Source organism: Equus caballus, chromosome 5, assembly GCF_041296265.1.
Source record: "Equus caballus isolate H_3958 breed thoroughbred chromosome 5, TB-T2T, whole genome shotgun sequence".
NCBI lineage: Eukaryota > Metazoa > Chordata > Mammalia > Perissodactyla > Equidae > Equus > Equus caballus.
The window spans coordinates 7,872,720-7,889,555 of NC_091688.1; the positions used below are offsets into that span (position 1 = coordinate 7,872,720).

The window sequence follows — 16,836 nt, forward strand, 5'->3', positions numbered from 1 at the left end:
TTAAACCAACCCTGTGTCTTAGTCAGCTTGGGCGGCCATAACAAAATACCATAGATTGGGTGGCTTAAACAACACAAATTTATTTTCTCAAAATTCCGGAGGCTGGGAAGTCCAAGATCAAGGTGCCGGCTGATTCAGTTCCTGGGCTGGACTCTCCTCCTGGCTTGCAGACAGCTGCCTTCTTGCTCTGTCTTCACCTGGCAGGGAGAGCCAGCTCTTTAGGGTCTCCTCTTATAAGAACACTATACCATCGGATCACTACTCCACCCTTATGACCTCATTTAACCTTAATTACTTCTTTACTCTGAATACAGCTGCACCGGGGATCAGGGCTTCAACATATCAATTCTGAGGAGACACAATTCAGTCCACAGCACCCTTGAAACACTTACGACATTGTGTTGTAATAATTTGTTTATGCCTGTCTCCAATAGACTATGGTCTCCTTAGGTGCTGAGCACTGTGCTAGGCATTGGGAATCTCAAAGATGGACCTTGCCCTCAAAGAGTTTGTCCTTATTTATATTCATTTTCCATGGCTGTTAATGAATTACCACAAGCTTATAGGTTTAAAACAACACACGTGTATTACCTTACTGTTCTGTAGGTTAGAAGACACAGGTCTCACTGGGCTAAAATCAAGCTGTAAGCAGGGCTGTGGTCTTTTTGGAGGACCTAGGGGAGAAGCTGTTTCTTTGCCTTTTCCAGCTTCTAGAGGCTGCCTGCATTCCTTGGCTTGTAGCCCCCTTTCTCCATCCTCAACGCTGGAAATATTGCACCTCTGTGACCACTTTTCTGTAGTGATGTCTCCCTCTGATACAGCTGGGAAAGGCTCTCTTTCTTAAGGAACCATGTGATTATGACTGGGCCCATCCAGATAATCCGGCATAGTCTCCCCATCCCAAAGTCCTTAATTTAATTACACCTGCAAAGTCCCATTTGCCGTGTCAGGTAACGTATTCATTCTTGGGGGAGGAATTATTCTGCCTATCCTATTAGTGGAAGAGTTGTTAGTGGCCTCGAGTGTATTCCAACTTCTATTGACCCTATGTAGAGCAGAGCGGAACCCCACGCTCTCTTTTTAGCCATCTACTCACCTTCTGGCACTATATCAGAAAATGTTCATTTGTAACCATCCTTTATTGAACAACCACCTTCTCCTGTGCTTCCCACATATTAGTACCCTGAATAGATTTTCATTATTGCACTTGGCACATTACATACATTCTCTGATTTACATTTCTCTCTTCCATTAAGCCAGCGCTGGTAGTCTAGTTGTTAAGATTCAGTGTTCTCACTGCCATGACCTAGTTGGTGCCATCAGGGAACCACACCACCCATCTGTCACTTGTCACCTTGTGGTGGCTGCATGTTTTTGAAAGATATTTCACCAATATTTCAAATACCAGCAGGGTCACCCACCATGGACAGGTTTCAGCAGAGCTTCCAGACTAAGACAGACTAGGATGAAGAAGCTGACCACCCACTACCAAAAAAATTGGCCATGAAAACTCTATGAATAGGGCAGAGCATTGTCTATAAGTTTATGAGGAGAGGCGAGCTCATGGAAATCATGGCAGGATTATAGCTGAGCACCAGAAATGAACTAGAATGAGGACACAAGTACTATTTAGGACTTCTCTTTGTTTTCCCCTGCTCTTCTCTTTCTGTCTTTTAATTTTATTTTTCTCTTTCTCTGAAGATCAGTGTCTTTTTTTTGCTTGGTAAGATTCACTCTGAGCTAACATCTGTTGCCGATCTTACCCCTCTCTCTCTTTTTTTCCTCCCTAAAGCCCCAGTCCATAGCTGTATATTCTAGTTGTAAGTCCTCCTAGTTCTTCTATGGGAGCCATCACCACAGCATGGCTACTAACAGACAAGTGGTGTGGTTCTGCACTGTGGAACCCAACTTGGGCCACCAAAACAGAGTGTGCTGAACTTTAACCGCTAGGCCATCAGGGCCAGCTCAAGACCAGCATCTTTTGCATCTCCCTTCTGACACTGAAAACGTCACTGACCGTAGTTCCAGATTTTACACCTTCTTCTATAGTTACTCAAACACTAATCTCTCTTTCTCTCTCAATTCCATAGTCCTGGGAAAGGGCTCTGATTGATGCAGCTCGGGTCTCACCCTGGTGCCCAAGGCTGCAGCCAGGGCACAATTAGTTGCCCTTCATGCCCTTCTATCTTCATGATCACTCTGGCTACAGCCATGTGGTGGATGAAGGAGTGATTCTTAATAAAGGCATGCTGGGCAGACATTCTATAGGATCTGCTTCAGTGGAGAAGATGATAGGTTCAGTTCTATTTGTCTTTCTCTTCTACTTAAAAAAAAAAGTTGAGGTTCTTAATTTAATCACATCTGCAAAGTCCCATTTGCCATGTACAAATGGCAAATGCCATTCAATATGACACATTTGAAATTCAACTATGTTGTTGCTGTATCAGAAATTTTCTGTTTTTGTTGCTGAGAATATTTCACTGTATGCACATATCATACTTGTTTATTCATTCACCTTTTGATGAAAACTGGGGTTGTTAGTTTTTTGGTTGTTATGGACATTTTTACATAAGTCCTTTTAGGGTCAGAGGGACATTTGTATCATTAAATGCTGAAATTAGAAAAGACGAGCTCAGTTTTGAATAAGTTAAGTCAGAGGTACTTGTGGGACATTCATTCAGGGAGTGAGGTGCAGGACCAGTTGGAGTACAGTCTAAGGCACAGGAGGGAGAAGTGGGCTAGCAATTTAGATTTCTGTAGTCGCTGCCCATTGTGTAGAGTTAAAGCCACGGGAAAGTCCTCAGTACAGCATAAAGCGGAGACAAGAGAAAGCCCACGAATTAAATCCTGAGGAGTATCGTATTCGAAAAGAGGAGACGTGTAAGGAAGCCAAGAGAAGCATGGCCATTTATCTTTGAGTTTCCATCACCTGGCACTGGACCCAACGTACAGTCAGTTCTCAATTTGCTAAATTTAAAAGAATGGGCGCGAAGTACATGGTTATTGATAGACCCTATAGAAGGTGAAAGGTTGGGAGGAGAAATGGCATGAGTCGCGAAGGACAGAATGAGCGTGGTAGATTGAAGAGCGGGAGTGGTGCGGGTGAGCGCGACGGACTCCACTGTTGCTTAGGCGGGGTGGGGGACCGAGTCATTAATGTAGAGTAGGGAGGGTCAGACTATGCAGGGCCTGAAACGGACGTCAGATTGAAGAATTTAGACTCCAACAGGCCGGCCACGCGGAGAGCCCGGTTCTGGAGTAGGGCCTAAGAACAGGAGATTTCCTTCTGAGAAGCGTACTCTGGCGGCGGCGCCCTGGTGGTGGCGGCGGAGGTGCTGCTGCTGCCTACACTGGCGACACTGCTGTTGTCATCGGTGGTAGTGCTCTCCACTGGACTTAAGCTTTGTAGCCACTGAAAAGGAACAGTGCCGCCAGCTGCTGCTGACTTCATGCCATTCCCTGACCAAGTGCCCTAACTTTGCGTCTGAGCCTGGGCAGCAGAAGACAGGGGCGGTGGCATCTAGCCGCAGCTGGGAGGCAGTGGTGCGCGCGCGGACGGGGCTGTCTGGCTGGAAACCCTGGGGCGGAGCAGCAGCCCGGCAGGGCGCGGGCGGGGCGGTCGTGGAGCCAGGCCACGCCCCCGCGGGCCCGCGCAGGCGCGCTGCGGGCCGTTAGCTGTCAGGAGCCGAGCGGCGGGCGGGCGGCGGGATCCGACGTTTGCGCTGGACCCGGTCGACTGAACCCAGCGCGGCGGCTGCTAGGGCGGCGCGGCCCCGGCGCTGGGCCAGGACGCAGAGGCGAGCAGGGACCAGCGGGCGGCCGGCCGCGCAGGAAGATGGGGAACCGGGAGATGGAGGAGCTGATCCCGCTGGTGAACCGTCTGCAGGACGCCTTCTCGGCGCTGGGACAGAGCTGCCTGCTGGAGCTGCCGCAGATCGCCGTGGTGGGCGGCCAGAGCGCCGGCAAGAGCTCGGTGCTCGAGAACTTCGTGGGCAGGTGAGCGTGCAGGGCGCGTGGGGGCGGGGGACGGCCCCGCTCCCGGCCGTTGGGACGTGGACCGGCGGCGGGAGCCCACGGTGCACCCGGGGCTGCGGCGGAATGCAGGGCACATTGGCAGTGTCCGCTGGGCGGGCGCGGTCCTCCGGCTCCGGGCATCCTCCGTCCCCCCCGCCTGGTGGCCCTCCTGTTTGCCTTTCATCCTGCGATAAAAAGCCATTTCCTCCCCGTCCTCCGGTCAGGCTGTCGGGGGAGGGAGTCCGCCCGGGGCTCGACTTCCCCCGCCCGGAGCGCGCCAGCCTCGGGCAGCCTGGATGCGGAGCGCGCCCGGGCGCTTCCCAGTCCCCCTCTCCTGTTTCCCGGCTCCACGTCTCCCTGTTTTTTCCTCTCCGCTTCCCCGAGGCTCTCCGCAAGGCTGTGGGGCTTTATCCCCCCGCCCTCCGCGGAGATGCTCTCCTTCTCGCCCTGGTTCTCGGCTCCTCTCAGCTGTCTACTGTTCGAGACAGTCGTCGCCTGCCCCTAGCAGAGGAGGCGGGGTGCGAGGAGAAAGAAATCGTTTGTTGTGGTGAAGCTTTATTCTGCGACGCTTCCCCACCATTCTCCTCCCTAGGAGTCGAAGAATAAAAGGTGGTGTGTTCGCGTGTGCACTTCTTCACAGCTCCAGGCATATGTCAGAGAAACCGAGGCAGCCACTCTGAGGGGGGTGGATGTGGACTTATGTGGTCCAGGTGCCATGTCATTCCTGCATCATCTCGGAATTGACCAGCATCTTTCTCGCACTCTCTCTGCGCCCCCTCCCCCAGCATCGTCTTCTGTTCCCTAAGCTCTTATTTGTCCAGCGAGTCTTTAAGATAACATGCTGAATCTCAATTATAGTTATAGATTTCTTCGTGACTCTTAATACAGAAAAAGATATAGAATTAATTTTTGAATGGGGAATCAGCATTTCATCCACTGAGCAATTCATGAGGGATTAAGTTACCTTATGGCCTTGCCTGAGGAGTGCAGACATTTGCAAAGAAAAGACCATTTGAAAACGTTATGAAAGCTGTCCTGGTGGTACGCCAGGTAGACATGTACCGCAGCCGAGAGAGTGGGCCGGAGCAGGGACGATCCAGAGATTGTGCTGTACTCTTTTTATTTGGCTAGTTAGTGATTTGGGATTCAGAAGGTTCCTGTTCCTGTTCCTTTATTTGATTAGTGTTTGATGATTGTGAAATTTAGATATTCCCACATCTCTTTGGGAATGTTAGTATCCATAAAGTGCATATTCTTTCTTCCGAGATCATGCTGTCTCTCTCAGATGTTACTCTTGGTTGTCCACCCCCCCCCCATATGAACTAGAAAGCTAAGAAACCTAATAAAAAAGTAAAATTGCTGACAGTTGGCTGTCATCTTTGAGTAAGTCAATCACTTTGTCTCAGTTTTGTCATTTATTTTGAGTGACGAGAAAAGTGATGGTAAAGCATTTTGCTGACGTCATCATAGACTTATGGTGAAGTGATGGATGGATATGTGATTTCAAAAATATACATACAACCGTCACATACTTAGGGGTTTTACTTTCTTTGATTTGTTGCCAATGAAATTCACTAAATTTAAAGCAGGGAAAGTGAGGTTTGATGACAATGTGTTTTTGGGTTTTCAAGCTCCAGGGCATTTAATATGATGCCTTAATAGACATTTAATTACTTTTTTTAAACAAATAACTTAAAGATTAAGATTTTTAAATAACTCAAATGCAATTACTGTATTTTTATGCATCTTTCATATATTTAGTTGGATGAGCCTATATTATAAATGCGTTGCTTGTGGCAAGAGCTTTTGAACCTAATCTCAATTTTATGCACATATCTCAGTTGTTCTTTCCAGGGTTTCAATCCTAACACACTTCTTAATGCTATGATAAAATTGTCCACATTTCCCCTCACTACCTATATTCTTTGGTAAAGAGAATTTTAAAAAAGAGATATGGAAGGGTGAAATATTTTAGCTTGAACATTTTTCATGATAGAATGAAAAATAGGGATATTATAAATATTAGACAAATCAGAGCATTGACCAGAATGCATTAGTAATTTGTTATACTTCTTAAAGTTTTACCAGTAATTAATTACTGTTAGAATGTCAAAGAAAATGATGAACATAGAGCGAAAGCTCATTTTAGAAATATATAAAGGCTTTATTATCTGTAGAGATGACACCTGCCTAGCAGAGCTTATATATTAGGAGAAAATTTAATTAAAAAGGTCATTTGACTTTAATAAAGGTTTCAGTCATTGAATTATTGAGGAATCTAATTTCTAATTATAGACCAACCTTAGGGAAAAAAGGAGTTCTCTATTTTGATAAGAGATTCATCCTGGGCCGAAAAAAACTACTCATCTTTACTATAAGCTTTTTCTTTTTATTACTCAGAAATTTTGCAATAAAGATAAGGTCCTCTCCTTTAAGGATGAAACTTTCCTCTTTCATATGTGGCTGTTTTCATTTTAAGAGTCTGACCTATGTGCGGTTATTGAATGCAGTCGTAAAACAAGAGATCATTTCTTGTGTAAATTAATAGTGTTTGCTCATCATTTAAGCTTGTTCTCTTCAAAATAATGATCCATTTTCTCTTCAATATTTAACAATCCATGTTTAGTGGACTAGCCGTGTCTTCTCCTCTCAGATAGTTTGTTTATATTAATTTTTTTGACACCACTGAATGAATTTGGATTTGAATGTGTTTACTTCATTTACTGTAGCTATAAAACCAATTTTGGGGTGACAAGTTTGAGATTGTTATGAATAAAATGAGTCCTGAATGAACTACTTGTTTGTGATTTTCTTGCTGAAGTGATAAATTTACATATTAATGATATAGTGTGAGTAACCAGATTGTTCTTTCGGTTGTTCAGATGAGATATATGCTGGCAGTGAGAGGCAGCTTAATGTCTGATGAATAAAAGCTGAGACTCATGGTCTCAATATAGGGGTTCACTAGCTGGCTTGGGGTCTGCCCATTGGTCTGGTTTCTGTATGGAAGAATTGAATTTATTCAGCTTCTTTCACGTCCTTTTTTTTTTTTTTACAGTGCAGTGAGATGATAATGGTTCACATTTATTTGCTGTGCATCAGGTGCTGTTCTAGATGCTTTTACATGGATAATCTCATTTATCTTCATAAAACCCCAAAGAGGGTTTTATGGGTTCCATTTTACAGATGAGGAAATTGAGATTTAGAGAGTTTGAGTAACTGACTGAAGGCTAGTTTAATTTAACCTAAAGTGGTAGAGCTGGCATTCACCCTGAGGTGTCTGGGCTCTATACCAATCCTCTAAAACCTCTGTGTCATATTGCTCCCTCCATATTGAGATTTACTAATTCCTCTGATAAATACTTTTAACTTCATTCTTTGGCCATGCTTAAAAGTACCACCTAAATAAATAAGCTGCTATATTAATGATTTTATTAATATTTATTTATATTTGTCTACCTTGCCTCATTTCACAGATGATTTGAGGCAACCCCTTGGGGGGAACAACATTAATTAAAAGATAAGTATTTGTCTTTAGTATGTTGGACATTCTTGAAGGGAGCTCTAGTATGTAATTGGGTTGTTTATTTAAGTATGTGTTTAGCGTGCATATAACTTGTTTATAGAGGTGTTAAGTGAAAACTGTACTAGTTGCTAATGTGCAAATGTTTTTTAATGATATACTTGTTAGAAACACTAGTTCTTTAATGCTAATTATATAGGCAGAGCATTCCACATTATTTTATTCTAGCCTGAGTGGTAAATAGACTTTCAATTTTGCACAGATAGAATAGGTTTTGTGATTAATTGAGACCAAATAAAAGATTTTTTTAAGTGACTATGTTGAGGGGAGATCATTTCAATGTGGGAGTATCAAATAATATATGTTTATTGAGTCGTGAGTTTTCTAAAGATGGATATATTGGTCACCAACTTAAAGTTGTTTTGCAGGAGAACCTTAAACGTGAGCCGTTTGATGCTGTTGTTGAATGGACGTGACCAGAGAGTTTCTAAAAAACCCAGAAGTCATTTATATGGCTTAAATAGACACGAATCTAGTCTTAAATCCTTTGACTGATTTCAAGAGAGTATTTAAAAATTGAGGAGGTAAGAATTTTCTAATTGCAAATGAGATTAGGCACAGAAGCATTCATATTAGTAAAACTTCTTAATTCAGAAATAGGTTTGTATTGAGGGAAAGATTTTTTTAAAATATCAAAGCATGTGAATTAGTGAATATTTTTCAACAAGTAACTTTCAAGTATTAAAGTTATTAGATAAATGGGTGCTAACAATTAAAATGTGATAATTGTTGAAAATCATGCTTCATGGTTCCCAAGCCTCTATTTAAATAAAGTATCAAAAACATGAACTTTTTTCATCCAACAATGAATTGCTAAAAACTGAAATTACAAAGATATTCTTGCTGAATTAACGTTACCTAATGTTTTAGGTTATCACAAATTCACAGTTGGTAGGATTTAATTAGCAAAGTCAAGTTAATTCTTTTTTTTTATTAATAATATCTAAGAAGCAATACAACTAGGTGAACTGGGCTGGATAAGATATCTCTGTTTTGAAATTTGCTTACGATGAACAGATATCAGAAAATGCACTTGGTTAATTTCTTTAGGAGTGAAGTTGGGCACGCAGTCATCCAGAACTTTGGAGGGATGGAAACTTCATAGCTATGCTAGAAGGTAGGCCGTTGGGTTCTCTACTAATGGAACGTACGTTTAGTATATTAGGTGTTTAGTATATTAGGTAGTACCTTTGGTAGGACTAGTAAGTGGAGTTAAATTATGGTGTTTTACTTTTTATTATGATTTATTTAATGTTAAGAGATGGCTGCAAGCAGCTCAAGGAAATAGATGGGTTTTTCCTCTCCCACCAAAGCCAAGTCCAGAGAGCCTCAAGCTAAGGTACTGTGGAATAATCCAGTTTACTTTCCTATATGGCCAAAGTTTTGCCTACCTCTAAGTCTGCTTTCCAATTTCTCACACTCTCAGCATTAATTTAAAAATCCTAACGGAGTATGTTACACCGAACACATTTATGTCAAGTGGGAGGAAGAAGGGGGTGAGTATTGGTTTAGCCTCACCGGGTGGCAGGCATTGATGCTGTTAAACACTTTTGTGCCTTCTAGGCATTACTTGTTTTCACATCCCCATGTCAATAGGGGAGGAAACTCAAGGTTAGTGAACAAGTAATTTTGCGCAGGGTCGTGTGGCTGGTAAGTGACCAAAATGGGATTTAGCCTTGGATGTGAATTCTGTTGATACTTTTGAGAAATATGGGCAAGTAAAGTCGATGAGCATGTATTTACTGAGTTCTAAGTATACTGGGTAAGAATATAGAAGGAAGTATGAATGTATAGAGGCTGTGGTATGTATAAAAACAGTACTGACAGCATAAGGTATGAGACTTCAACTTTCAAATGAGTTTGAAAAATGAAGGCAGTTGGGTATAATGCCAACTAATTGGGACAAAATAATTTATACTATGTCAATTTATTTAATTGTGAAAAACTACAATTCTGAAATTCAATTGGGATATAAGGGGAAAGTAGACAATATATGAGTTTCTAGTGCATTTGGCAGCCGGCATCATTTTAGCTCAAGGCTGCATGTACTGAAGTATCGATGTCAAAGCAGGGAGGTAGTGATCTGTGTCTTGGTGTCTGACTTGACAACAAGGCATTGAATTTTAGGCTGTCACTTTATCACAAAGAGACACTGTATATTGGAGAGGGCTGGAGAGATAAGTAGCAGGAAAGAAAAGAGGTTGGAGAGATTAAAAATATAACTGGATACAGTGAGAAGGCTGAGAGTGGGATAGATCAGACCAACTGCTTTATGAGGACCTCCAAGGCACTAATACTTAAGGGAGATGGAATTCTATTTTCTTTTTTAAGAATGAGGCATTTACTTAAAGTAGAGGGGAAAATTGAAGACAAATGTCAAGGAAAATGTCCTAAAGGCAAACCTAAGAAGAGAATGTGTTGTTTAGACAGCGGGGAGAGTAAAGGTGGAGGGTTGACACTGTATGATTTGCATTTCTTGAGTTAAACACTGCTCCAACAGATTAGAGGTTTACTGATACCACGTTGGTGATATGTTGGTGATTTTCTTTTTGGTCATAGTTAGCTTAGCTTTTCTTTTATCAGTAACCAGGGCTGGCGTTTCACTAGGTTCTGTAAGAAACCTTCTCCTGGCTTAATTTTTGCTAACTTCCTGGAGCTATATTAGAATACAGAGAAACCAAGAGATTTGCTCAAGGTCAGAGACAGAATCAGAGTTGAATTTAGAACTTGGTGTTCAGAACTGGGAGCCCTGCATCAGTTCATTATCTTCTCTTCCTCCTGTTATTGTTTTAACCTGCCTCCCTCGCACCCTCACTGGGCCTCCTCTTTTCCCATTCCCTTCCATTGGACCAGTCTTTCCTCCTCCTTGATACTCCCCTCCATTGCTTTTGTTGATAGGACACCAGCAGTGATATTTCATTTTTTTCCCCCATACGCAATAGTCGAAGGAGATAGGGAGCAGGATTTTTCTCAGGCTTAGACCAGGTAATTTGGCTGAGATAATATACTGTAGAGTAAATTGTGACTTTTAGGGAACAGATGGGCCCAGGAAAAGACTAAATGGCATAGTTGGTGTTTTCATACATTATGAATATTTTCCCACCAGGTGGGCAAGCTGGAAAGTTGTGCCTGTGATGGTCGCTGATAGGCCTTGTTCCAACAGAGGAAAGCTTCTGAAAAGTTGTGTGTAAATAAATAATATAAATGGCAAGGTTACTATTTAAAGAAACGGGTGAACTTTTTGGTAAAATAAAACATATATTTGGGTAGTAAATCCTTACCCTTCAGTTTTCCGGTTTCATCTTCTTACTTTTTGGTGTCTGTATTCTTAGAGTGAGGTCCATTGATGTCAGAAATTATTTTAACAATTAATTTCAACAAAGTGTTAATATTGTATTAAATCTTTAATGTTAGTTGATGAGAAAGACAAGATAGTTGTTGAGGAAAAAGATGATATATTTAACCCATGAGTTATATTGATGATAACGATGCTTTAGATCTTGTTTTTCTCTAATATCCCTGGTGAAACTCCTCTCTTTCCTGGAGTTTAAAGTGTGTGCCTCAGTGCTGTTTTGTGATAGTGTCTCATTTTCATTTCCCACTGCTTCAAGATCAAGATACACCCATGAGTAACACATGCATACCTGTTAGAAGTGGGAGGGCTTCTGAAGGGTCTCATTATCTATTGTTCCACGGCCTTGGAATTGAAAAGACTAATCCATTTAATAAGTAATTTGATGGTGCCTGATCTTATTTATGATGTTTGTTTTCTTCGATCCTCAGAAAGCCAGTATGTTACCACACAAAATTGGGGTTCTCTTGCCTGATGTGCATAAATAAGCCAATTAATTATGGCATCAGCCTTTAGAAAGAGAGATCAGCTTTATTCTGCAAGATTCGTCTGCAGGGAGACAGGGGGCGTGTGCCATCAGATCTGTCTCCCTGATTCAGGATTTGGGGTGAAGTTTAAGAAGTTAGAAAGAATAGGCTGGCACATGGAAACACTGGTGGGACAAGTTTTGATTGGTGGACTTCAAGCATTTATGGTAAGGTTCTAAACATTTAGCATGAGGCTCTAAACATTTATCATGAGGGTCTAAACATTTATGGTAAGGTGGGGAAGAATTTTAACACTAGATCTTCCTGAATGGTGGACCCCTTGCTTCTGATAAGAGTCCAAGGTTTAGATTCCAGTCATGTCCTAGTCCTTTGGTTCTGTGGGGAGGAGAATCTTTGGTTCTGCGGTCATTTCAGGTCAAGATTTCTTCTTCTGCACATGCTCTTGCTATGTGACTTTGCAAACTTTCTGAAAGACAATTTCTTAATTACTCTGTTGGTGAGATGGGGTTGGTTGAACTGGTCCTGGAGGGACTGTGGTTACAAGTATTTGAAAAGGAGTCCTCATATCCTGGTGATAGAGTGCTGGCTTTGCTGACTGGTGTTTCAGTCCTACCTCTGACCCCTGCTAGTAGCACGGCTCCTCAGCAGGGCATTGGATCTCAATGGGGCTTAATTTCCTCATCTGCAGGATAAGGATAATGATACAGACTTCATTTTTTTACCTGCATGTGAGTTCTAGTAAGATGGTGTGAAGTGTATGGCCTATGTTATGCATTCAATAAATGATACTGTAATATTGTGATTTATAAGAAAAATATATATTTGGTCATTCAGATGACCAAAATATATTTTGCATTTATGTTTGGTCTTTGCCCACAGTTCCTGGTTCAGAGCTCCCCAAACTGTTGGAATTTCCTAAGTGTTGAGAATGATAATGATGTCCTTTGTTATGTTAATGAGGTAAGTTTTGGAAAGCACCTAAGGATGGAGGCTGGTTCCTAGGGAAGTGGAGTCAACCTTTATAGGGTTGGAGTCCCAGCTCCCAACCTCCGGGGAGAGGGGAGGGGCTTGAGGTTGAATCAGTGGCCAATGGTCAATGATTTAATCAATCATGACTATATAATGAAGCCTCCATAAAACCCAAAAGGACTGGGTTTGGCAAGCTCCTGGCTTGGTGGACATGTGGAGATTTGGGGAGAGTGGCACACCGGAGAGGGCAGGGAAGTCCTAGGCCCTTTCCCTAGACCTTGCCTTGTGCATGTCTTCCACTTGGCTGTTCCTGAGTTATATCCTTGTATAATAAACTGGCAATCTAGTAAGAAAATGTTTCTCTGAGTTCTGTGAGCTGCTCTAGCAAATTAATTGACCCCAAGAAGGAGGGTGTGGGAACCTCTGATTTATAGCAGTTGCTCAGAAGTTCAGATAACAACCTGGGCTTGCAATTGGCTTCCAAGTGTGTGTGTGTGTGTGTGGTCAATCCTATGGGACTGAGCCCTCGGCCTGTGGAATCTGGGGCCGTCACCAGGTAGATAGTGTCAGAACTGAGTTAAATTGTAGGACATCCAGCTGGTGTCCCGAGCATTGCTTGTTGTCGGTGTGGTAAACCTCCTCCCCAGGTTGGAATTGGTACCAGAACCCATTTAATGGCTATTAGTTTGTCTTTTATCTAGACTGGACATTTTCTGACTATTTTAAAAACAAAAGTAAATTTAGGAGAGACAATAGATAGTAATGTGTATTTGCAAATTCTCCTTTTTGTGCATGTTGGAAAATTACAGCTGCATCAAAATACTAACTGTAGATCAGACTAACTTAGGGTGTATTTGGGCCTTCTTTAAAGAAAGCATTGCTCACACATAGTGTATTTTTTTCTTTAAACAGATGTACACAACATAAACCCCATTTGTATACTCTTCCCTCTGCAAAATTCCAAAGCACTTTTTCATTTATTCTTTTATTAATCCTTGCAATATCCCTGAGAGGATAGTAAAGGCATGTTTTATTAACTTCAATTTAGAAATGAGGAAGATTGAGCTGGAAAAAAGTTGCGACATGCTAAGGGGTTAAATGGCGAATACTGGAGATAATGAACATAATAGAATTAATAACATAGAGATAATAGAATTGAAATGAATTTTGCTGAAAATGTGTTTAGATGTTCTCCTAGAAAATACATTTTCAGGGAAGTGTTTGATTCTGTGATGGAGTAAACCATTCTTAGCGTAGTTTTATCTTTGGGAACCATTAGATGAAATTGTAGGCAAAGATGGGACTAGAAATGGGAAAAACAACTAAGGGAGTCCAGCTAGAGAAGCAGGACTGCTTAGTAAGAGTATGAAGTAAGCCCAATGAACAGAAAAGATCGAAAGCCAAGGGATCAGGAAGGAAGGCATAAAAATAGTGGTGTCTGGTGTTATTAGACCTTAGAGAAGAACCAGAATTCTTGTAGTAAATATTGAAGTAATGCCCAATGACTCAATTTTCAGTGGAAAGATTCCTATTCTGACTTGACTGACATTTCCACAACTTGTTAACCACCAATTTTAGCTCTGAACCAGTTAACTGCTTCCATTCGGAACATTACATTGTCTTTGTTCTGCTAGGTATGCCTCAGTAGCTTTGTGTAAGAATAGCTTTAGTTGTCTTATCTAGAGAAGGCATAGAACTTTGTGTGTGTGTGTGTGTTTCTGTTTTCTGGTTAATAAAACTGAAATCCATTCTTGTCATATATTTAAAAGAGAGGAAGAGGCCCACAATTGATTTTCATGGATCCTAGCATTCATGATCCTCTGAATCTTTACTTCCTAGACAGCAACCATTTTATGACGAGATTTTTGTATTCTCATCTAGAAATGCCAGAAAAACTATGGGAAAGACTGTGGTCCTTGTGGGTTCAGCTTAAGAAACTACCTAATCTGTTTATATAATCCTTAAAAAAATGTGAAATTGTGGGGGGATACTTGGTTTGATTTAGCTACTTTGAATATTATATTTTCCTCAGGGATTTTTTTTTCCGAGTCAATGAAGAAGGGAAGTGATGGAAGGATCTTGAGTCTCTTGCTTCAAGAGCAAGAGGGGGAATGGGAAGGAGGAAGCCTTGCTTAGTTGAGTGTTTACTATATTGTAGGGAGATATGAAGGAAAAATACAGATGAAATTTTACTGCTGAGAGAATTAGGAGTATTTGTGAATTATTGAGTTCGAGATGGATTTGATTTACACCCATGCTAGCTGTTCCCTGGATATTTATTGAAGGAATGCCTCAGGTAAGCTGATTCAGCGTGACGGAAAGCAATGAGAGCTGGGGTCATTCGGTCTTTACCATCACCCCACTGGTCTTCCTCAGCTCTCTCCATCTGATTTAGAGGCCCCTTCTCAGTGGTCCTTGCTCACAGTTTGCTGCACTGGGATCTTTCTGTACAGTTGGTTGCCTTGTCTGTCTGCCCAACTATTTGCAGCCTCCATGAAGTCAGGAGCAGTGTTTCATTTGTCATTTCCCGTAGCACAATGCTAGCATATAGCAGCAGCTAAATGAATGACTGAGTTATATGATTCTGCACAAGCCACTTATCCAAGCTGAATCATACCTTCTTCATCAATAAATTGGTTGAGAGTAGGGGTGGATGTTAGACTAGATCAGTGTTTTTTAAACTGTGGCTTGTGACCTATCAGTGGGACATGATATTAATTTAATGGGTTGTGACAGGCTTAAAAAAGTATCAGAGTACATTTTAGCTAGCAGTGATAAGTACTGTATTCTGAAACTTTTGTGTTAGTTGTGTATTTGTATATGTGTACCACCCTGCAATAGAAAATGTATTTCCTACTATGGTTGTCCTCAAAATTGTTGAATGTCTCTGGACTAGATTAAATCTAATGTTACTTCTAGTCTTTTATTTGATGATTCTATATTTAAGTGGTAGGACATATCTTTATATTATAGAAGGTACAGTTCACACTATACCATACTATTCCACTAGGTGAGTTAAATGGAGGTAATTTTATTATTTTTATTTGATTAAGTTAACTGTCTGAATTGAAAAAGGAATATGTACATGTGATAAAAAAACTCAGAGATTCCAAAAGGGTATACAGTAAAAATTGTCTTTCCCCCAGCGAGGTTTCTTATGTATTAAGATGTTTCATTTACTTGCATACCTGCCAGGTTAGTTCTGGGTTTATATTTTCTTTATATGACATTCCATTGGATTTTTGAGGGCAAAGAGAGTTTAGTAAACTTCTTGGGTTGTAGGTAGATGATAAAACCAGTTGAGAAAGGATATGTTTGAAAATTCTACTAGCAGATGGATTTTTTTCGTTCACTGAGTCACTTACAGTCATATTTTGGGAGTCCACTATATGCCAGAAATTATATGAGGCTCTATGTACATAGCAAGCAGCTCCTTCGAAGAACCTGATGACCCAGATGAATACAAGCATTGATAGGCACTGTCCTGTTATTACCAGAGTACCCTGGCTAACAATTGTTAGGTGAGGCTTTTGTAGAAAGTAGTTGGTGGGGTCATGATATTGTCTCCAAATATTTGAGGAGCTGTTAATTGGAGAGGGATTAGATTAACTCTGTATGTCCCCAGAAGACAGCATTAGAACAAACGGGTGAAAACCACAAGCAGACAGATTTAAACTTAATGTGAGGGAAACTGCTCAACAGAACAGTTAGGAAATGGAAATGGGTTGCGTGTGAAGCAGTAAGTATTCCATCTTCAGAAGGATAGAGGCTGGGGATTCAAGCCTGGCTGGCTCCTTGGTGTGGTGTAGATGGGAGGCAAGTTGAACAAAAGGACTTTGAAGGTTCTTTTTTAACTTAAAGTCTATTATTTGGCTGGCTGAGTGTCAGAGAGAAACCTGGCTTTAAAAAAATGTATGTTTTCTCTAGGCCATATCTAGGTAGACAAGAATTGGCAGACACGTAAAATGATAAAGACTTCCCTGAGTCCAGTTCTTTCTGGCCTTCAAAAAATAGTTGTGGATGTAAAGAAACTGGAATCTCTCACAGAATGGCTAATTCCATGAAGCAGCTGTGGAGAAGGATGTTTTAGTGGTGAACAGTATTTATTCTTTGAAAAAAAGGATAGAATAACAGCTTGATTTTAAAGTCTGTTTTTCCTAACCATCGCACTTCTTTCAGCGGTATACTAGTCTAGAAACTTATAAAAAAATCATCATTTCATCTTCTTTTTTGTTTTTAAAGTCTTCTTCCTAAATCTAATACATATTGTAATTTCCTCATTCAGAATATTTTTTAGGTCCATCCTTTCTCTTTATTCTCATTGTGACCATTCTAGTTTAGGTCCTCCCCTCACCCTTGGATCACTCTGATAGCATCCTGCTCTCTCACTCCCTCCATTTCTCATTCACCCATTCCGTGCTAGTATTGCT

At 41.3% G+C, this 16,836-nt stretch overlaps 1 protein-coding gene across 24 annotated transcripts in view; it reads left to right on the forward strand.

The window, feature by feature from the left end:
* Positions 1-16,836, forward strand: part of DNM3 (dynamin 3) — a 567,669-nt gene that overhangs the window by 53,012 nt on the left and 497,821 nt on the right. For 22 of the 24 annotated variants that reach the window (XR_011438995.1, XR_011438997.1, XR_011438996.1 and 19 more), the window contains exon 1: positions 2,427-3,996. The exons of the other annotated variants lie outside the window; for them this stretch is intronic. Coding sequence is in view for 17 of the 22 variants with exons in the window: in XM_070267670.1 (XP_070123771.1) it covers positions 3,836-3,996 (161 nt within the window). In the remaining 5 variants the exon portion in view is untranslated. Of the gene's footprint in view, positions 1-2,426; positions 3,997-16,836 lie in introns of those variants that run through there. 24 annotated transcript variants of the gene reach the window in all.